At 45.0% G+C, this 23,215-nt stretch overlaps 1 protein-coding gene across 1 annotated transcript in view; it reads right to left on the bottom strand.

Moving 5' to 3' along the window:
* The window catches only part of Tnc (tenascin C), an 85,633-nt gene that overhangs the window by 33,275 nt on the left and 29,143 nt on the right, over positions 1-23,215 (bottom strand). Inside the window, exons 5-15 of the mRNA XM_027949423.2 lie at positions 22,863-22,978; positions 21,968-22,124; positions 18,721-18,990; positions 17,691-17,876; positions 17,348-17,437; positions 15,829-16,092; positions 7,689-7,961; positions 6,911-7,183; positions 6,036-6,308; positions 3,340-3,612; positions 790-1,062 (exon numbers count right to left, since the gene is read on the bottom strand). Coding sequence (XP_027805224.2) covers positions 790-1,062; positions 3,340-3,612; positions 6,036-6,308; positions 6,911-7,183; positions 7,689-7,961; positions 15,829-16,092; positions 17,348-17,437; positions 17,691-17,876; positions 18,721-18,990; positions 21,968-22,124; positions 22,863-22,978 — 2,448 coding nt within the window. The remainder of the gene's footprint in view (positions 1-789; positions 1,063-3,339; positions 3,613-6,035; positions 6,309-6,910; positions 7,184-7,688; positions 7,962-15,828; positions 16,093-17,347; positions 17,438-17,690; positions 17,877-18,720; positions 18,991-21,967; positions 22,125-22,862; positions 22,979-23,215) is intronic.

Here is a 23,215-nt window from a genome sequence, read left to right on the forward strand (position 1 = left end):
AGTGCTACCTTGAATGGACAAAACTCTCCTTTCTAAATCCCCACAGGATTCTCTATTACTGAACAGCAGAACATGTGGCATAGGGCACACATGTCACAGATACCACAAATCCAAAGTGAGAGCAGTTTACTCCTCTTTAAACTAAGCCTCCTGTTTGAAGATGGCCATTCTACTTTTATTTGTGTCATGTACCATTCACTGTTTTGGGGGCAAGAAAGCATGATCCGACTTTTCCCCTTGGAAGTGGTATTGAAATTGGGGTAATCGGATGGCATGGTTGTCTCCTGCATTCACCTGATAAGTAATCTATGCTCTTTCTCTTCATTTTCCCAATTTAAAACAAAATACTATCAACGGTTTCCTTAATTCACTGGGATATCTGGGTAAGAAAAAATTTAGGACTGTAGGAACTAGACAAAGGCCCTCGAGATAACATAAAAATCCAATTCTGAAGAATTCATTGATGATTTCTACATCTTTCCAAGCTAAGAGCAACTCTCATTATAGCTTTTAAGTTACCAAAGGAGAGAATTCTTTTCTCCAGATTCTATATGGCAATCTGGACCGAACTACGTTGTGTGCTGCAAATAAATGTCCTGATCAGGGATAACCAGGCACATGGCTTTACGGCAATCCACGATTCGGACTTCTGTTGGAAGAGAGTTAGGTGAAATGTCACTCCAGCCCCACATTACGAAAGAGCGAGCAGACTGGTATGTGCTCTGATGGGTGAGCAGGAGTGGCTGCACCCTGCACAGAAGCCCGAGGACACGGGGGACGCACATGTACCTGTGGAGGCTGTGGTGCTGATGGTTTTGGTCCGAATGCTGGGAGCAAGTCCAGAGAGGTAGACAATGAAATCAGTATTAGGGGGGAGCCCTGAGATGTGGGCGGTTCGTTCAGCACCAGATATATTATATTCCGCAGTTTGCAGCAACCTATTAGAATCAATAATTTCAATGGTAAAGATCTCGAAGGCCCCGTCAGTAGCTGTCCAGGAGAGGTTGAAGCTCTGAGGAGTTATGTCAGAAACATTTAAGTTTCCCATTTCAGGTTCTTTGGCTGAAAAAAAAAAGGGGGGGGGAGGGTAGGAGAGAAGGAACAAATAAATCGGAGTTAATTATTCCTCTGTGTTTTAAGATTGAAGTTGTTAACAAACCATCGCTGGGAAGAGAGATTCCACAGTTAGGGGTTATGGTGAAATGAAGCTGCGGTGACCGTTCAGTGCCAATGAGAGAAGGGACTTTGTTACAAGTTAAGAAAGGAAGGCATGGAGATTAGGTTTCCCTTCTCTGCACTTGCCATGCATGATCAGGCCCTGTGAGATCCCTGGAGAGAGAGGTGCTGGATGATCTCAGTGCGACAGCTGTATGTCAGCTGCACCTGTCTCCAAGAGCGCCGCTTCAGGGCTGGTGGCCATGGCTCAAAATACAGAAGTGCTGGTAGCTTCCTGTCTCTTGAACTGCACTTAGGAGACCAAGATGACTTGGATGCCTCCCCAGACATCCTTTGCTTTGGTTTGAGGGTGCTCCCATCTATTCAAATGAAGGCTAAGTCATTCTGACACATCAGCCTCCCGAGGTGGCACCTGGAGGCTTCTGTTTTTGTGACTTGGAGGGATTGGCAAATTTCTCAGTGTAATTCTCGATATATATATTTTTTTCATCCTTCAGATAAGGGCCAGCTAGCTGTTCTCACATTCTGGTAAAATAGCTGGTCCACTCTCTTAATCACTTCTGTGTGCGCCAAGAGGACTAGCACTGTATCGCCAGCCAAGAGTGTGAAGCCAAGACAAGGCAGTTTCGGTAACTCTTTTTAGCCAGGAAATAATATTTTGTCCTGGAGATGTTCCTGCAACAGGAATAAACACACATAGGGCAGGCAGGAGCAGGAGCAACTTTGAAAAGTTGGTGCTGTTTAGCAAGGAAGAAGGCTCCAGGTCTCTGAGACCAACCCAACGATCTGTTGAAACACAGATCAGATGGAATTATGGCCCTTCCTCCCCATCGGCCAGCTCATCAGAGGTAAGAATGCCACTGTCATTAAAAAGAAAAACACACACACACACACACACACATAAAAACATCAATGGAATCCAAACCACATGATCTGCAGGAGAGATCAGATGGGTGATTTGTCTGCCTTCTGGGAACAAATGATTTGTGGATGTCAGGTTAAAAAGTCCCGGGCAAATTCAGGGCAGCCTCCACCACAATTTCTAGGTATTTCTGGGTCACTGTCCATGCAGTGGTCACCTGTGTTCCTCAGTAAGGGTTACTGAAATGACTAAGGCTAAATTGCAGATCTATGCTTTCAAATCAATGAGGATGTACAGGCTTGCTGTGCAAGTTCAGTTGCAATAATTATATAAAAAGGGAGGCAGTGATTTGCAAAGCAAGGCAGAGCAGCCTCAATGAGCATCAAACCAACTGGGGCACATCGTAAAGATGAGCAATGGAAAATGGTGGTGGTGGGTGGGAAGGCCGCTCACTTTAACACCCTCCAGGGAAACAGTGAAGCCTGGTAACTGGAGCAGAGTGAAGAGAGGTGGGAGTTTGCCCTCTAAAGGCCAAGCACTCCAGGGAGCAACCCTTGATTCAAACAGCAGAAAGGGTACCAGCTCTTTCATAGCCTGGGACATTCCTTACTTCAAATGCTGCTGACTGTACTTCTGCTAATGAATGGCTTTCTCTTTGGTATGGTTGCTAGTCATAATTGCATGATTTATTTTTTTTTTCATTTTGGTCTAGCTGTTGGCTAATTTGATGTTGTAACAATGACTCAGTATCTGAGGGAATGGCCTGGAGGAGGGCAATTCAGTTCTCTTGTTCTGTTCAGTGCATTTTAAAGAAACATTTCTTAAATGCAAGAACTGCAGGACCCATACCCTCGAGGGTCTGGAGATGGTAAAGCACCATTGTCAAGCGACAAAAAGACTCTCTAAAAGAAATAACATGTGTCTCCTCACCATTGGAAAAGATGGGCTTCTAGTGATATTCCAGCACTGGAGAGGATAATTAAAAGCATGAGGTTTAATCCATGAGACAAAAAGCCATCATGCAAAGGAGACGTAGTTGTAGGACTGGCCAGGTAAGGTATGGGAGAGAGGCCGGGGGCTGGAGGCTGGAAAGGGCAGCCTCCACAGTGTTCATCACAGCCACGGCAAAGGCTTCCAGACAAAGGTGCAGCCCACAGGGAGGTCTCTGAGCATGCATGGCCAGCCGCTAAGGACACATGGCAAGGATCCAGTTATGGAGAGAAGCCGAGTCCCTGTTCCATTTCTTGGAGAAGAAGCAGAGAACCCTGGGGAGAAAACATGAACAGTGGAGGAAAAGGTACCTGTGAAGGCCTCGGCAGAGAGCACCGGTGTTCTATAGCCCCGGATCACCCCATAGATGGATACTCTGTAAGGGGTGTTGGCCTTGAGGCCAGGGATGTCCATAGCCCGGAGGCTGCCTGGCACCGTGAGGTTCTGAGCGGCCTCCACCTTGTTGGCTTCCTGCACCTGAATGACAAAGTGCTCATAGGTCTGGTCAGCGGCTGTCCAGTTGAGTTTGAGGCCATCCCAGCCGACCTCAGTCACGACTAAGTCTCCCAGCTGAGGGAGCTCCTCTGAAGAAGGACAGAGAGGTATTTGTCAGTGCTGCAAACAGAAAATGAGGAGCCACAAGTCCCACGGCCCAACTCCAGGAAAGACAGAAAGAGGAGAGGAGGGTTTTGTTTGGGTGATTCCTGGTCTGTGGATGCTTGGGCTTTGAACTTGGTACTCTGGCTGCATCTTTCTGCAGGAGTTGAAAATGGTCAGAAAGGGGAACCTCTGCATGGCTCAGCCTTGAGACAGCCAAGGAGTCTGTACAGATGCATAACCCTCCGGGCAGCCCTGAGCATGCATCGCCAGCTGCTAAGGGCTAAGAAGCATGGAGAAGGTGGGTCTGTTGAGGGAAGTGGGGTTGAAAGTGCAGGTTTTGGAGGTGGACAGATCTCGGTAGGAATTCCAACACTGTAATTTGCTGGCTGAGTCATCTTGGGCATGTCACCTGGCTTCTCTCTGAGCCCCTCTCTCTTCACCTTTCAATGAGGCTGACAGGACCATTTCATTGGCTTGTGTGATGATTATATAATAGTTTTTAATCAACCCCTTCACATCCTACCTGACACAGAGTGAATGATCTACAAGTGGCAGCTTAAGAAAACAGGTCATTATTTCTTCTTGGAACTTCTCAGTCATTTGGGGGGCTGACTTGCTTCCTCTCAAGGCCTGGAATCAGGATCACCTCAGTATTGGCCACCAACTCTCTTCCTGGCTTTATAAAGCATGTGCTGTCTCAAGTTTGGATAAGCACAATGTTTCATCCCTGGATTTCCCTCTGTTTTCAGGGATCAGAGGTTACCTACTGGATTCTTGCTTGGTTCTCTCCTCCCACCTGCTTTTTGCTGCTGAGTGAAGAATGGTTGTGTCACACTACGGGGGTGCTCCTGTGAAATGTGTGTGCCTACTTTCAATTAAAAATGACTATTTTTTTCTCAGTAAATGGTGCAGAACAGGGCCGGCTATTAATTTCATATGATGTAGGAAGGAAATTGAATGGCGTTATTATTGCTGATTTTAAAAGATTGCATTCGGGTATAGAAAAAAAATCCACTGCTTTATGAGATGGTTCTCAGGGTTAAATGCAACTTCTCAGCCTCTCTCCTTAAAACTAAAGTGGCTATGGATCAGAAGTTCTGGAGCAAAATATCTGCAGGGATCTCAACCCCCGCCCCTACTCCCGCAAAGGTCGGGGAGCTTTGTTCTCAGGTATCCCTGGATCAGAAGAGTGTGCCAGGAGAGTCTGAGCAAACTCTTCCTGTTAGAGGGTCTGTTTTCAAACTGTCCCCCACACAGACCTGGCACTTTCCTGGAAGGACTTCTTTGGAACACAGATGCAGGCATCTCCCCCTTCCTTCCCAGCTAAGAACTGCTCTTTGTCTGTCATATAGAGGGTTTCCTGGGGAGATTTCATTTGCTAAAGAAGTTTTATCGCTAAAATTTGTAGACTGTGAAGGTAGATCATTCTGCACCCAATCACACATTTCTCAAAGACCTTTTGTGCTATTGTTTTGTTTAAAGGTATTTGAGGAAACACAGGATAATAACTTGGCCAAATGAGGTAAATGATAACATCACCTTTTTATTTTTGAGATCCTGTGTGGTTTCTATCAATGACCAAGTTTATTTGGCATATAAGAGCAAGAAAAACAACTTGTTTGAACTAGCTAATTTGTGTGGCATAAGTAAAATACAAGGGACATGGGCTTAGAGAAAAACCTGATTATCACAGATTTGGCCCATTTGACCAAAGCACTTTTTGAAGCTATTTCTAGAAACCTCAAGAAGAGTTCACAGTTTTCTATGATAGATGGAACATCCTATTTTCAGGGGAAAAATTGAGATGAACTGTTTTCTCTCTCCAAGTTGAATAACAAACAAAGAACTCGAAAAGTACTATCCTTTCTTGGAAATATTCTTATCCTGAATATCTGATAAGGAGACAGATGTGGATACTTTCAACTGAAGATGACCAGATCATTCCCTAGAGTGATTCTGTAGCCATCTGACTAGGAGCTAGACATTAGTAACTCTAAAGCCAATATTGATAAGGTTTTTCTAGAAAGTTCTTCCCTTATCCTTGTGCCATGGTCCTGCTGTTTGTGCTATTTTTTTCAATAAAACTGTTGCTTATGACACATTTAGCCATTTGCTATTCAATACTGACTGCATGATGGGCACTTTGATAAGCACGTTCATTCATGAACTCACTAATGCTCATGACAGTGTTCCAAAGTAGGGGTGTGATCTCTGCTTTGAAGATGAGAAAAGGCTCAGAGATGCAAAGTGATATACCCAAGAATATTCAGCCAGGAAGGTGGAATTCCAGCGCAAACCTTCCTGAATTACAGATTCATGCTGCCTGCCAACCACTTTTAAGGAGGATACCCTGCTACATGGTACGGAATTTTCTATCCCAGCAACAGGTCTGGAAGGGGTCATATACCTGTGGTGACCTCTGCAGCAAGGGGTCGAGTAGTGTGGCCCTTGAGCTCCCCATGCAGGGTGACTGTGTAAGGGGTGCCAGCCCTGAGGCCTGGGATCTTCACTGAGTGCAGGCTGCCAGGAACCATGAGTTTAAGAGCTTCTTCCACCTGACCAGCCTCTTGGACCTGAATGATAAACTGGTCATAGATGCCATCGGGTGTGGTCCAGTCCAGTCTGAGGGTATCCCAGCTAATCTCGGTCACTGTGAGGTTTCCCAGATCTGGAACCTCCTCTGCATAAGGACATAAAGTTGCTGGGTTACTAAAAAAGGCAATTGCATGCTGGGATCCAGGTGAGATGGCATTTTGGCTGAGGTTGGGATGAGCTGTCTGGTTAGTGTCGATTGCAGATGCTTGATTTACAGCGGTGTTGAGCGTGCTCTCATTGTTGGCACTAAAGCCGGGGTTTTTCTGTGCGACCATTGGGAATGAAAGGTGGTTTTACGAATTGTTCACAACTTCCATTCTGGACATACAAACAGGGTTTTGGAGTGTCCTTGAGTGTGCTTGGCATGAGTTCAGAGCTATTTTCTTTTCTTTTTTTTTTTTCACTTACAAGTAGTGCTTTCCAACTCCTTAGATATTATGACTGAAATTTGCTTTGGAAAGAGCAACCTCTCACTTTTGTAAATGAAGAATAGGTGGAATTTTCCATGGGACTGGCTACCAGACTACAATGAGGACGCGGCCAAATAAGGGATGTGATATTTGGGAAGTAGAGATGATTCACCGGTATTTCCCCCAACATGGTAGGGGCTAAACCCAATTGAGAGCCTTGATTCCTCCTGAGCAGATACAGGGGGATGGAGCAAATGAGTGAATTAGTCTAGAATACCTGTCAAGACTTCAACAGAGAGAGGGGCTGTGCTGAAGTCCCCAATGACCCCGCGGATGATGATGCTATAGCGTGTGGCTGACTTGAGCCCAGACAGGTCCACGGACCTCAGCCCTCCTGGGACTGTGAGGTTCTGGGCTGCCTCTCCCGTGTCAGCCTCCTGCACCTGAATGACAAAGTGCTCATAGGCCCCCTCTGGAGCAGTCCAGTTGAGTTTGAGGGCATCCCAGCCCACCTCGGCCACCGTGACCTCTCCCAATTTGGGAGATTCTCCTGGAGAAGGACAAAGAGCTGGTTTAAATCACACACCAAGATGCAGGGAATCTTGAACACAGGAATAGGCTTTTAAAAACTTTGATAAACATGCATCATGCAACTTTCTAAATTTTAAGAGAAGAGCAGAGGGAGAGGTTGGGGACTATTTGTTTTCTTATTAAAGAATGGCCCTAAACATCAGATGTGGGGATTAACTTATTTATGACTTCTTTTCCTTTTACATATAGTGTTTTAACTCCCTTGCAGTCAGTCCCCTTCCTGAGGCCACAGGGTGAGTCCCACAGAATAGGTTCTGTACAGTTTCAAAAGGGTTTGGTATGCGGAGTGAAGGTTAAGATGGCCTTGGAGTTGTGCTGAGAGCCTTGCTGTCCATTGTTGGACTCTATGGCACTCTAACCTACAGCAAAACGAGTCCATTCCAAAGCTAGATTATCTGCCTGATTATCCAGGGGCAGTTTCCTGTTGGGAGAAAGAGAAGCTGTAGGTTAAAGGTAGGAAGTACCTGTGAAGGCCTCAGCAGAGAGCACGGGTGTTCTATAGCCCCGGATCACCCCATAGATGGACACTCTGTAAGGGGTGTTGGCCTTGAGGCCAGGGATGTCCATAGCCCGGAGGCTGCCTGGCACCGTGAGGTTCTGAGCGGCCTCCACCTTGTTGGCTTCCTGCACCTGAATGACAAAGTGCTCATAGGCCTGGTCAGCGGCTGTCCAGTTGAGTTTGAGGCCATCCCAGCCGACCTCAGTCACCGTGAGATTTTCCAGTGCAGGGGCTTGTTCTGAATAATGAACAGAGATGGGGTCAGTTAAATTATTCCTCAAAATGCTTTTCTTCTGAGGCCCGCTGCCAAAGATACAAAGTCCTCGGAGTCCAGGGGCAGGATTTTGCTCAGGAAACCCCTTAGCCATGCTGTCCCCAGTAAAACCCCAAGAGAAAAACCATACAGTGCTTGTTTTACCTGCATGCATATTTGGGTTTGTGTTTGGGAAATGTATTTTCCTATTGACCTGTGTCCTGAAGACTTAGGAAACTTTTCATCTATGTGAGTCATTATTACTTTGGAGAATATATCTTATTATAGGAAGGTGGCCCTTGGCTGTCCTTGGATCTTGGTCCAGCCTTCTATACCTTGAGATAATTGGCTGCTCTTAGACCCTGCCCCCTCCTTTTGCTGCCTCCATCTCCCCTGGAAGGCCTGCTGGAGTTCATATTGGAATCTTGCCAGTTTCTAGGGTTCAAACCAGTTTACTCAGTAAGGACAAGAGGTAAATGAACACTGTACTAGTAAGACTGACCTGAGAAAGGTGACACACCTTTGAAAAGGGGTCCCTTATGGGACAGAAAGAAAGACTGAGGCCTTGGGAGAAATGAAACTTACTGAGCTCAATTAAAACGGTCTGCAGCCTCTTTATTCATCTGACACGGAACTGCAGCAAAAGCCCACTTGTCTGAGTGTGCCTTAAGAGGGGTCATGGGCCTGAGGCTGAGCTTAAAGAGACTCTACCAGACCTAGGAAGAACAGATTTTTCTGGAAAGGGATACTGTAAACAAGAGAATAGGAGCTGGATTTACTCACTCAAAAGAACAGTTTATGTACTTATACCTCACATGGCTAATTTCAAATGAGCCCTATATGTTCACGACAGTATTCTTTTAATTTGAAAACATTAGCATACAATTTGAACAAGGACATCCTTTCAGAGGGGAAAACATATCTTTTCTAGAATCTGTTTAATTCAGACTTTTCCAAATTCTGGAAAACATTCTTCATTGTTTCCTATTGGCAAGGCTTATAACCCTTCAGCTTTCTTCTTTGTTTAGAATTTACTTTGACCCAGCAGATAGGCACACAAACCACGACCTGAGGGGCCACATCTGGCCTGCCGGCCCCTGTGGCAGTTGGCAAGTGACATCAGTTTTTACATTTTTGAATGGTTGACAAAAAATTCCAAACTGGAATGATATTTCCTGATGCATGAAAATCAAATGAAATTCAAATTTCGGTGTTGTAAACTAAGTTCCACTGGAACAAAGTCACGATTGTTCCCTTAAACATGCACGATGGCTGTTTTTGGGCGACAACGGCACAGTGGAGCAGTTGCGACAAATTGTCTGGCTTGAAAAATCTGAAATATTTACCATCTGGCTGTGTACAGAAAACATGTGTGATACCTGATCTTGAACTACAGTCCATGGATACCTCGTTTAACCCAAATTCATATCCTGGTGCTCATGCCCAAGGCTTTATAACGGTTCACAATTGCCTAGACACTGTCTCCATGAGAAGGAAAGGACCCCAAACTCAAGCTGATGTGTCTATATTTGGGGAAAGAAAGGAGAATCTGCTACCCTTAAGCACACAGGCCCTTGTGAGACCAGGAATGATACCTGCAGATAGGATTTTATCCTTGACCTTGGGATTTAATCATAACTAACCTCAGGAGCATGCTGCCCTCAAATATTCCAGCAGTCCTCATGCATAAAGAGATGCAGGACAAAAACAAATCTAAGCAACAATAAACTCGATCTTGTGGCTCTTAGACTCCCCTTCTTGGCTGGCTCTCCTCTTTTTTGTTTTCCTGCTTTTCAACATCATTGCCAGAAACTTATCTGACATTGACAATTTATATTTTTGAGTGAACGAAGACACCATCTTTCCTCTCCAGGAATCTGTATTTTAAGCCTAATCTCTAACATGACATAAAACATTATTTTTTTTACCCATCATAAAAATTTCAGATTCCAGATTACAAAGGATGTGGGGAGAGGTCCCTACCTGGGGGAGGGAGGAGGTGATCACAGATCCCATGTTAAGCTGTTAGAGTAAAGACGGATGGAAAAGGAAGAGCAGACAGACAGCAGAAAATGTCTCTTCCTGATGAGAATCCCCTCATCGCTTTGAAAGAGCACTCGTGTAGGTCACTGATGCTTTCAGAACTCGACCCCCACTTCCTTTTCATATAATTCCATGTCCAACAGTAAATAGCAATAGTCATGGTGATGATGATCTTCTGCCAAAATTTTTGGCTATTTCTCCATTTTTGAGGGTAGGGTAACTGAGAAGGAGCACTGGTTTAACTCAGACTTTTCCAAATTCTGGGGAACATTCTTCATTGTTTCCTATTGGCACAACTTATAATCCTTCAGCTTTCTTCATTTTTAGAATTTACTTTGACCCAGCACGTAGGTACACAAAACATGACCTGAGGGGTCACATCTGGCCTGCTGGCTTGGGTGGCAGTTGGCAAGTGACATCAGTCACTTGAGAGGAGTGTGTGGTCACATTAGTAGCGGGTGCTGCTGGCATCTGCCCAGAACCCTCTACTAAACAAATGCCAGTCAGAGAAGTCAAAGGTGCAGCTCTGTGAGTAAGATTAATAGAGAAATGAAGGAGACAGGAACGGGAGTTATGAACGGAGGGGACACCATGAATGAAAGCAGAGCGGATGGAGTTTAGGTGGCCACCACGAGGCTTCCCATTAGTGCTGAGTCCACATTTCCACAGCTCATGACACCCCGTGGGCTTCCTGCCCCCAGAAGCCAAGTGTTTCCATTGAACAGTTCCGCACTGACTTTCTTGGCATTTCTTGATGAAAAGGCTGTTGTCTTTTTCTTACAGCTGTGCGTTGGAATCTACCCTCTGAACAATGTCAGTGGGCCTGGGAAATCAGAATTTCCAAATCTCATGTCTGTGCTCGGGGTGGGTTGAGCAGCTGGCCCTGAGGAATTTCTGGCAGTGTCAATTTCAAATCTTTCGATTCCCACCATCCTGAAGATGGCAATGACCTAGTGCTGACTTGAGGAGACACCGCTTCATTGTTCACTTATGAGATAAAGAGCAATTCTCCCATAGGATAATTGCATCTAAGTCTGAGGACCCCAAAGGTAGATGAAATGGCACCAATACTTTTATACAACAACCCCCCACATCCTGTTTCATCTAGTCATACAATTGAGTAATTTTTCATGCAGAGTTAATTAAAATGAAAAGTCTGGGTAAAGTCTGGGCTGCCTAAAAACTTGTTGGTGAGTCTCTGTATCTATCAAGAACAGAGTCTAAGCCCTTAGCATAATTTTCTGGGCCCTCTACAGATGTCCTTGATGACCTCTCCACCCTTGAACCCTGCTACTCTCCAGCTCCAACACACAGCAGGACCTTACAGCTGTGTCTCATGGGGGTGCAGTTTCTTGTGCTCTGAGCCTTTCAGATGCTGCTCTCTGTTGGAAATGCCATTGGTCCTTCTGCACATGCCCAGCTCCTTTTCCTTTTTGAACGTTCATGGCCTCTTCTAAAATCTCTCTGGGCTCTTTGCTTGTTCTTCTTAGGTGTGTGATAGGTTTCTGCCTCTATCCTCCTGTGGCTTCCACGTGTCCCTCTAAGGCAGGTGAGTAACGTTCTCACATTTTGGTTTGATGCTGGGTCTTTCTCATGACAGTCTGCATCACATGTTCAGGGGAGGGGGCTGTCTTTCTGTTCTGTACCAGCAGACTGGACTCAGAGTATGGACAAAATACACACATGTTGGCAAGATAAATATTTGAATAAACTTCAGTTTGCTTCATGAGACAATCAAAATGGCATATCAATGGTAGAATGGTCTCTAGCATCCGTAGCTGTGGATAAAGCAAACTTCCACCTTCCTTCTTCCAAAATTTATATAAATCATGGGAATATCACTCTTGAGTCTCATGTTGCTATGGAAACATGCTTCCTCATCTGTGCTTCTACTTATTATCTCTGCCTGATGCTCCCGTTGCCTCCTGTGGTGGCTCTCAGTACACCCATGGCCTTGGCCTGAAGCTGGGTTTAGTTGATTTTATCAGAATACAATTGCAGAAGGCAGAGGAGAAGAGAAGAGGAGTCGGGCAGGGAGAGAAATGCTTGGCACACTGATTTTCTTCCATGCCAACAGGAAGACTCTCTTTCTTCCTCCGCTCCCTTCCTTTCCTTTCCTTTCTTCTTTTTATAAATCCAGATTTAGGTGAATTAAAGACTTGGGGGAATGACTTCCTTTTCCTTCCCCTGAGTTCTCAGGGGAGATATTGATTGCTAATGCAGAGGTGGAACAAAAAGACCAGAGAATTCTTTGGAAACGCCAACTCTGGAGCAGCTGGAGTTCTCCAAATGCTCAGGAGGCTCATGCCACATGCTTAGTTGTGTTGAAGGCACTAGGGGTGCAACATTGGTAAAGGGGACGGTCCTTGCAATCTGGCAAGTGGAGATAGTCATAGATACTAAACTGACTAACGGACCAATGAGGAGGCAGAGAAGGGTCAGGAGGGAAGCTTAACGCAGCAGGAGGGACAGATCCAGGGAGGCTGCGTTTCCATACTGCATAAAAATGTGGAAGTCCCCTGCTTGGGAGGACACCTGAGCTGAATGGGACAAGGGAGAACATCGTGTGGAAAACTGGGAGCAGTGCGGCATTCAGGGAGCAGGACAGCATGTACAGATGGAGATGGGAGCAGAGTGTTCCCCTGGCGCCTGGCTGAGGTCTAGATGCTGAGCTCCTGAAAGCACAGATCTGCCTGCCTTGCTTCAGTGGTCTGAGAACTCAGCATGGAGGGCGGCCATAGTATTTCACTGGCTTAGCGAATGCAAGAGATTTTGAAAGAACTCAAGAGAAGAAAGACACATCTGTTCTGCTTTCAATAAAATAAAATTGTTCTGTGGAGAAAGTCACGGGGGGAACATGTTCTGCAGACAATGAGGAAGACCCAATAAAAAAAGACTTTGCACATTTTTTCCTGTGATGGAGAATTGTCTTTGAACACAAACTGTGATGTCTTTGAAGTAGACCGAAGGAGGTGTGGTGTGGGAAATGAAATGGCTGAGGCTTTGGGATGTCAACACGGGGTGCTCCTTCAGATAAGGGATCCCTCCTGGGGTTCGCTGGAGAGGTTTTTGTCTCCCTGGGTTGCTGAGGTTGGGGCTTCCCCATTGGAGAACAGCGGGAGCATGGCTGTGACCCAAAAGTACGAGGGAGGGCTGAGACAGGAATCACTCTGCGACACAGCATTTGTCAAACTCAGGATAAAGTTGAGAGTGGGGGGTGGGGAGGAGCAAAGAAAGATTTCTTCTTTTATATTTTGGATTCATTTTTAATCCCTTGATATCTCATACCAAGCTGAAATAGTCAAATCTCTGCTATAGATTTATTTCTTTTTTGATTTGATTCTTTCTGCCCCTCCCCCATACTTGATTAAACTACCCCCATGCAGAGGACCCTCCAGCTGAGTGAAGCAGTCCCTGTGGAGTTAAGAGGACTGGCCATCTGGGCTCACTTTACACTCTCTGGCAGAGAATGTTCTTTATCTACCAAATCTCTCTCTTTTTCTTACAAACAACCATGATGTTAAGTGTACAGCGTGTTCCGACACGAGACTACCCTTCTGGTTCTCACTTGGAGGTAAGAATGGCCAATGGCCTGGTCAGTGCAGAGAGGCACAGAGAGGACAACTGTGCCCACACTGGCTCCCCATCTACCAAAGCATGGCTCCCCCCAGACCATCTCTGTTAGGTAGTAGCTAGCAATGAGCATTAAAATGCAGGCAAGGTCACAGGTGTTCTTTAAATTACTTCTGCCAAAGTAAACAAGAAAGCAAAATGTGGCAATTTGTAGAAAAAGAAACAGAAGCAAAAGGAGATGTCAAGAAAAAAGGGTTAATGGGACTAACTCTTAATAGGGTCCATTGATGTTGACATGATGCTAGGAATAAAAGTATCTCCACTTATCTGGGGAGGAAGACTCCTTTAGTAGCACAGGCACACTAAAGTAACTTCTGATCAGTGATTGACCCCAATGCCCACATTAACATTGGATTGATTTGTAGATGAAACCCCCCCTAAATAGAATGGCCACCATGACAGTTTCGGAGAGGACCAACTAAGGTCAAAAACTCCACCATCCCACGTGAAGGAGGAGTTAAACACCAGATTGGTGAAAGTTGCTGGAGGAGGAGTCCAGTTTTCAAATTAACCATAAAACAATAATGAAATTGGGGACAGTATTGTCTTCTTTGTTGTTTTCTGTTTGGAGACGGCCCACTCTCTCTCTTGAGAGTGCTTTTGGCTTAAGCCTCACTTTCCTTTATTTTCACCTCACTTTTGCTTCTAATAAAGTTCTTCTGCATGAAAAAAAAAAAAAAAAAGAATGGCCAATGGCTTTTGGGGATTGTTGAGTTTTCTGGAAAGACTCGTCTAAGAGGCAGCCCTATTTTGGAGTTTGGGTTCTCTATTGGTAATGCTGCCCAGCACATAGACATATTGCAACAGCTATAATGTGACATTCAGATGACATCGAGAATGGGAGTCAAGGACTAAGAATGCTGGAACGGAGGGACAGAAGAGGCTGGAGTGGAGTCCCTGACAACTTGAAACTATTCTGTGGTCTCCAAACCACCTAGCTCCAGATTTGTTTTATGAGAGAAGAAAACAATTTCTCTCTTGCTTAAGTGATTGTTACTAGAGAATTCTTTGATATTCAGTTGAACATATTTACAAAAGATCAAGATGTTTTAAGGCATTGCCAAATTGCTCCCATTGCTGTCCCTTTTTTGGTTATGGAGGCTCAGCCGGGGGAACACCTCTGTCATGAGACCTCCACTACCTATTCCTGATTCCTTCCTTCTCCCCCTTTCCTGATGGGTCTATGAATATCATATCTTCCCTGAGGACTGTGAGCAGGAGACATGGGTCAACTTAGCAATGTGACGACGTAACCCACTGCCCCTCAGGCATCAGCACAGTCCAATGCATGCAGGTGGTGCTCAATACATGCTTACTAAGTAAATTGAAAGTTAGGCCATTGACTTGCCAAATCCCACAGTTGAATACTTAGTGGCCAAAATTGCATGTGTTAGGCATCACATAGAAAGAACTATCTTTTTTCCTGATTGTCCTCAACTTAGCCACTAAGAAAATGGGGCAGCAGGTTTAGTGATTAGGATTGAAAGGGCTAGAAGGGACATTAAAGGGCCAGGATTCAGCTGTCATCATGGATAGACCAGGTTAACTTCTAAATGAGTAAAAGAAAAGAGAAAATGAGAAGGTGCCACGGGAGGATCAAAGGACCATGTATATCTCTTCAGGGGCAACCTTAGAGGAAAGCCAAAGACCTGGAATAAAAACATGTCAGGGAAAATAACTCCAAATTATTGTCAACATCCCGGTCATCTTAAAATTTAAAAAAAAATAAAAAAAGGAAAGTAAATTAATTGTTGGGTTAAAGAAGGGAAATCAACAATTTAAGAGATTCTGTGAAACATCTAGTTTTAAAAGAAAACAAAGACAAACACAAACCCCATTACTCTAAGCCCTCCTGGGGAAAAAAAAATATCTAAAAACCACTCTTGTCCTGCAAGGAGACTTTGCTGAAAAAGTGGATCATAAGAAAGTCAATGCTTGGGATAGACCAGCGAGCAGCTCTGTGGAGGCAGGACCTAGAGGTTTCTTGGATGGAAGAAACAGCATGTGGTGGTAGGAGTCCCAGGTGCCCCTCACCTGTGGCTGCATTGATGGTTGCTGGGTCGCTCTCCTTGTCCTGCTTCACGGTGGAAACCCATTGCTCATGGAAGGACAACCTGGCTAAGGGGTTGCAAAGCTCAGCCTCAGAAGAGGGCTTTATAAGGCACAGGGGACTCACCGGTGGACGCCGTGGCACGTGCGGGCTTGCTCCTGTGCCTGCCCTTCTCAGCCGTCAGGAGGATGGTGTATTCCTGGCCTGGTTCCAGGCCTCTGAGGACATAGGAGGTGGTGTTTCTTGGAAGCTGGGCCTCTGCCACCTGGCCCGTGGGGAGGCTATAGTTGAGGCGGTAGCGGTCAAACTTGGCTAATGGTGTCCTCCAGACCAGGGTCAGGCTGTTGTCCGTTGTTTCAGAAACCTGAAGGTCCCTGGGTGCATCAATTTCTGGGAGAAAAGCAGAGAGGTGGATACTCGTAAGGCTGCAAGGCACAGCTGCTTCTGGCGCTGAAAGTCAACTGGTTTGGGCTAGAATCCTGGGTCAGCCCCAGAAGGACCGCATGGCTGCAGGATGGTCACCCCTCTGAGTTTCCGGTTTTTAGGTTTGCAAAATGGGTCTAGTTATATGTTACTTTGTGGCTTGTTTGGAAGACTAAAAATAATGTCCTGGCATATCCATTCCACAAAATGTCACTCAGGTAAAAGTGTTTAAAAGGACGGACTACAGATGCTAGAAACAATTTAGATGAATCTTGAAAGCATTATGCTGAAGGAGAAAAGCCAGTGTTAAAGGTGACATACTATTTTGCCATGGACTATACATTTGTGACACCTTCCCCAAAATTCTTATGTTGAAATTTGATCCCCAGTGTGATGGTATTTAGATGTAGGGCCTCTGGGAGGTCTCATGAACAGGATTCATGGCCTTATAAAAAAGACTCCAGAGAGATTCCTTGCTTCTTCTCCCATGGGAGCACACAGTGAAGAGGCCTTTCTATGAGCCAGAGAGGGTTTTCACTGGACACTGAACTTACTGGCAATTTGATCTTTCACTTTTTAGCTTCTAGACTGAGAATTAAGTTTCTTCTGTTTATAAGCCACCTAGTCCAAGGTATTTTTGTCACAGTATCCTGAGCAGACAAATACATACAAGATGTCATTTATGTAGAATTCTTGAAAGGGCAAAATTTTAAAGATGAAGATTAGTGAATGCCGAGGGGTAGGCGGAGGGGGAAGGGACTATGGCCATAAAAGGTAGCATGTGCCATTCTCGGGATGGGACTTTCTGTTGGAGTGACAGGATGGTCCTGAATCTAACTATGATCCTGCCAATTATATTCTGCTTGTGAAGAGGTTGATTGATGTTAAGGGGTTAATAGAAAAATCCCCAGATGTGTTTTAAGTAGGGAATGACATTAAAAAGTAGAATTGGTTATCAACTTATAAAGGTGGATTTCTTATAATGTCTGGTTCTAAATTTTCTTTTAAAAAAATCCCTCCATCCCCTTATTGTATAAAAAGCAGCGTCCACATCATTGGTTGGGCATGCAAAGTGTTTGAATGTAAACGCCTGGGCTAGCGGCTGGGGGGCCCTTTCTCCTTGGCGCTTCTACTTCTTTTTAAGTAGGTTTCTGCCTTATCAGCCCTGTCCTGTCTGCTCTGCGCCAGCTCAGAGGTGGTGGGAGTCCCAGGTGCCCCTCACCTGTGGCCGCATTGATGGTTGCTGGATCGCTCTCCTTGTCCTGCTTCACGGCGGAAACTCCAATTCCATATTCAGTTCCCGGCCTCAGACCTGAGAGAGAATGTGAGCATTGAGATTCAACCTAGAATTGGAAAAGCTTCCTGGGATCAAAAAAAAAAAGAAGATCCTGAACTGGTCCCTGGATATGGATTTCTCAGTGTGATGTGTACAAACGAACTTGTTGAAGTTCAAGGGAGAGGACTTTCTGGGACCTGGGTTTATTTCTCTCTGGAAGGTTGCACATTGGGGACATGCAGGAACAGGTGCCTGTCCTTCTAGGGCCCTGTGGAGAGGCAAAGCTCACCAGTGAGTGTGGTTTTCGTTGTGGTTTGTTGACTCTTGGGAACGTCGACCTCCGCGTGGTCCCCACCAGAGATGGGTGCATACTTAATTCTGTAGTTGTCAATGGCTGCCTTGACATTCCTCCATTCCAAGGTGATGCTGCTGTCAGTCTGGGAGACGCGCCGGAGGTTCCTGGGAGCATCTAGACCTGTGTGGGAGAAGGAGGAGCATGCGCATCGGAACTCCAGGCACCAGGAGAGCAGGGGTCTGACGGTTCAAGCTGAGACACAAAACACTCCTGCCCCTGGGGAGAAATGACAAAGCTGCCCGCAGTCCCTGGGTCTCGATCATAGCTTACACTCAGGTCTACAGATCTGGCAATTTTTTCCCATTCTTGACACTCATGATATTTCAATAATTCCCATTTTTCTCAGACTTTATTTATTTTTTTGGTACTAGGGATTGAACTCAGGAGCACTCAACCACGGAGCCACATCCCCAGCCCTATTTAGAGATAGGGTCTCACTGAGTTGCTGGTTTTGAACCCATAATCCTCCTGCCTCAAGCCTCCTCAGGCTCTGGGATTACAGGCGTGCGCCATCGCGCCCAGCTTTAGACTTTATTTTTAAAGAACAATTCCAAAATTTACAAATAAGATCACGAGTGTCAGAACTGATTTGTTGAACTTTGTCACTATATTTCTAATAGCTAATACAATGCTGAGCTCTGACAAAATATGTATGAATAAACAGCTGACATTTTGGTACTTTTAAACTAATATAATAGGAGCCAAGGGGCTTATTTATTGTTCATGTTTTCTATATAATGTATGTTAACTCTAAAATGTTTATTTAAATTTTATTTTAAAATTTGTCTGTGATTAACCAACATCTTCTATGTATACCAAAAAGAAAAAGGAAAAAGAAAGTTTTGGAAATCCCCTCTGTACTTTTCTTAATGGAAATTGAGTTGAGAGGACACCCCATCATGGATCGGAACAGAAATCTTGCCATTTTTCCTTTCCTTACCCATTACAGAGGAAGGTCTGTTACCTGTGGTGAAGGTCTCTTTGGCCGGGTTGCTGGACATGTCACCCCTGCGGGAGATGAGGGACACCTCGTACTCAGTGTCAGGCTTCAGGTTCCCGATGGAGTACTGATTCTCGTCATGTGTGAGGTCGATGGTGGTGCGGTCACCAGGCACATCTTTGATGCCGTAGGAGAGCTCAATGCCATCGATCTCAGCCAGGGGCTTGAACCAGGTGACCAGAGCTGTGGTGTCGGTGACATCTCTCACCTCCATCTGGCTGGGGGCATCCAAGCCTGTGATAGGGAAAGAAGGAGGAGTTTCAGAGATCAAGGCCAGTACCAGGGGCTGAGCAGGAGGGGCTTTGCATCCCACCAGATCTGGGGGTGGGCATCTAGGTAGATATGGACCACTTGAGTTCATCTGGAGCCTCAGTTTCCTGTCTGATGAGCTATGAGTGGAGATATGCTAGCTGCCTCTAGGGTTTTTTTTTTTTTTTTCATTTCATAAAAGGGGATAAAGCTTGGGAAGTTCTGGCACAGAGCCTGGCAGGCGGCAGTCACATGACCAGTGCTCCTTCCTTGGTTGGGATCATCATCCTCATCATCACTCTTCTCAAGAGTTGTGGAAACATGCTTAGGGGATATGTCCTTTGAACAAAAGTGACCTATTTCTCCGATGTTTTTAACAAACTGGGCAAATCTTTCCTGGATGGTAGATGACTTTTAGTTAATATCATGTAGCAGAAGCGTGTGGCAGTGGACTGTCTTCATGGTGCACAGAAAGTCGTTTTTTGATGAAAAGCCACCGCTGTCTCAGCCCTGGACTATCTTTCTATCCTCCTCTTGGCTTCCTGCTGTCCCACCCTTCTCCTGTCCTGCCTAGCTGCTCAGCCTGGCTGCGTCACCTGCCTCTGCATTCTTCTGTGTCTCCTCCCTAAGGTGGCCCTTGCTTATCTAAAACTCTCCTTTTCACCCTTAGAGATCTTACCTACCTGTCGCCTCCTAGCAGGCAGCCTCCCTGGTCCCTCCCAGGGGCTGCTATGCCCTTAGAGATCTTCCCAGTATCACACTTTTCCCCTCGTGTAGTAGCAGATTTCTCTGTTCTTTGAATCAGTTTAGATGGGATCATTCACTCACATATTCATTCATCCAGGAATGAGTCTTTGGCCATTCTGAGTCCCCAGTGTAGAGACAGGCACATTTCAAGCATTCAGTAAATGTTCTCCCCCACCCCCCGCCTTCTTTATAAAAATTGTTCAGTCTGTGTTTTCAGTATTGGTTGATTAAAAAATATCAAATAGAAGGCGTGAGTCTTCTGCAAGGAGTGAGGAGGAGGAATGATTCATAGCTGCCCATGAGGATAGTTCAGAATGGTTTTGAAGACCAGGTGTTGATGCATCCGTCTCACTCTGCAGGTGATGAGCCCGCAGGATGCACAGTGACTGTGACACTGCAAATTGACAGTGATGCTGCCTGTCCTAAGTTCTTAGAGCTTCTAGCAAGCACCCAGGCCATACATGCCACCTCCCTTAGCTCTCCTTTTATCAGAGCTTGGGTGCAGTCAAGGACACTGATATCCCCCCCTACATTTGGATTGCTTCCTCGTAGAAACTAACATTGCTCTGTGCCAATCGCGTTCCAAGCATGGGACTTTGTAATGTGTACCTGAATTCTCAGGATGACCTCACAAGGAGGACACTGAAAACCCATTTTCTAAATGTTGGATCTAAAGCTTAAAGAAATGGATTTTGTCCAAAAGGTGGTGAATGTGAAGATAAAATTTAAATCTAAGGCCACGTCTTTCGCCCTTTCTGTGACACTGTTAAAAGATATTCACATATCAATAGCAATAATACAACCTCCATCTAAGTGCCAGAGAGAAGGAACCAACCACATTTTGCACTGAAAGTTTAAGGTCCTTCAAATCTGGAAAAACTTCAGGTATATCAGCGTAATGAACAGGTAAATATCTGACCTTCGATGTTGATATGTACTTTATTATGGAACTCCAGATGTTGGGTGTTTGTTCTTCAATAAGAAGAAAATAAAGCAGTGATCCTCAAATTTAGATTAAAAAGAAAAGGACTGGTGAAAGAAATGTCTTTTGGACTTTCAGGGTGTTTTCTCTACAGTGAATAAGCACATTTGTTTGATCTTTTCTGTGCTGTTCTGGTGATCTAATGATTTCTTCCTGTTGGTACCTGCCTCCTACCTACCGCAGAGAGATGTTGTCAGGATGATGGAACACACTTGCTTATGAGGGAGACGATCCTAGGAACTGGCTCTGAGCTCAGCAAAATGTGCAAACATTTAAATGCAAGATGTTCTTTCTTGTCATTAGTCAACAGTTTAACTTTTCCAACAACCCCCTGCCAAGAAGAGTCAATTCCTAAGAGTTGGCACATATGCTATCTTGAAAAAAGTAAGAGCTTTTCCTAAATGGCAATGCAAAATTATTTTCTTCTTTTTTAAAAATTTGCTTCCTGGTAGAGCAACTTCAAATTCAGATTATTGTTATTTTTTTCCCCCACCAAATGATCTAGTAGTGATCCAAATCCTATTCTACTCCAAGAAGTTCTGACAACATTAGGATTGAGTGAAATTTGACTTAGGTTTCAACATTCTGCTCAAAACAGAGGCTATTAAATGGTAATGGGTTTAGAGTTCTAAAACAAACCCTGGATTAAAGTTGTGGCTCTGATGGTATTAAGTATTAGTTAAAGTGATTCAGCTTCTCCAAGCCTTAGTTTCTACTCTTGAAATAAATAGCATGAATATCTGCCCTATCTCTGTTATGGGACTGGGTGATAGTATTAACTTAGATAATGTGGCAGTGGTTTTCCTTGTCCTCAATTATTTATCTTCCTGCTCCTTTGCAATGTGACAGTGAAGCTCCTCTCATTAAGAAATTTTAAATTTTTTAAGTTTTCCTACCCCTTAAGTTCCATGGCTTTGAGATGGGCTCTGACACAAATTATGTGTTTCTAGCCCCGGGTAAGCAACCAAAGGTTAAGCCCACATGGAGCAGAAAGTCACCATCCTGGGTGAAGCCATTCTGGGCAATCAGTCCCAGATTACACAAGTATATGAATGAGCCCAGTCCAGGGCAGCTCAATGAGCCCGACCCCTCAGCTGAGGGGTCACACACCTGCACACATGTGCCTTTTGTTAATCGGCAAAAGCTAAGTGATACAGATGTAGGAGGTACTTTATCAACAAGAAGGTTCCACAAGGCACAGTCAGCTGTTCATGGGTCACAGGTGATACTCACGGGTGGTGGTCACTCTCTTCAAGCCAGGGCCCCGGGTGTTGTTTTTCACGATGTGCAGTGAGATCTCATATTCTTGCCCAGGAGCTAGACCAGTTTGCCGGTAGGAGGTCTCCGGCCTCCTCAGGCTTTTGGTAATTTCTCCCTCATCTTCTTTATTCTGAAAGAGAGGAACCCCTTGATAAGACTTAAAGGAGGTGCCGACATCTCCACTTATGTGAGTCTTTCGCTGTATCTTTCGTTCCTCTTTGGCTCTTTCCTCTACTCGTTAGGCTCCCCTATCTACATAGGCAGCAGATCCATATACGGAGGATACAGGGATGAGAAAGGATGTCTCCAATTCATTTCTTCTGCTTGTCAATCTCCCTAAATCACCTGTTGACATGTAAGTCAAAGGACAGAATGGGCAAGGCAAAGGGATTCTAAAGCCACAAACAATGCCACCTTTGACAGATGGAAAGGCTGGCATCAGAGAAGTTGTGTGATTGCCCCATGGTTACATGGCTAGCTGGTAGCAGAGTCTGGGGTGAAATTGAGAAACAGGATTCCCTGCCACCCCAGTGCCTTTGGTGTGTAATCTGAGATATGCCTGGGGATGTTGCATGGAAGAGCCTGGTTCTTCTTTTCTTTGGCTCTGAGTTGAGATTTTCAAGAAGGAAACTAGAAATACTTTCACTTGAATTTGTCTAGGCTTTTAGCCTTAACTACTATACTTTTGACTTATTAAAATCAGGGCAAAACTAACATCACTTAAAATACACATGCTAACACACCAAGTGCTAATTGGAGCCTGGTATTCTACCCAAAGCTAAGGAAATCAAGAGATGTAAAACTGCAGAATCCTTCAATCATTCCAGAACCTTGAGGTCAAATAGACCTGCTCCCTTGTGTCCCTTACCATATTCCTGAAGATGATCTCCCATGTTTCGAAAGCAATGTCTAGAGGGTCCCACTCCACTTCCACAGATGTCTCCTTGATGGACTTGAATTTCAGGCCCTCAGGTGCAGGCAGGTCTGTAAGGAACAGCACAAAAACAGACGTAAGGATGGGCAGAGGTGAGATAGGGGCCTCTCAACCCGTGATGGCTGCCCATCGCCCGGGGCTGATAACCACAGCTGGAGTCTGTTTAAAGTGTCTTCTAGGATGTGGTCTACTGTATGGTAGTATGAAAATTAATATTGCAGCTAATCATAGGATGAAATATTTGCAATTTCATAGGGTTAAACCTAATAAAGGACAGAATTTGGAGT

Source organism: Marmota flaviventris, chromosome 13 (assembly GCF_047511675.1).
Source record: "Marmota flaviventris isolate mMarFla1 chromosome 13, mMarFla1.hap1, whole genome shotgun sequence".
Taxonomy (NCBI): Eukaryota; Metazoa; Chordata; class Mammalia; order Rodentia; family Sciuridae; genus Marmota; species Marmota flaviventris.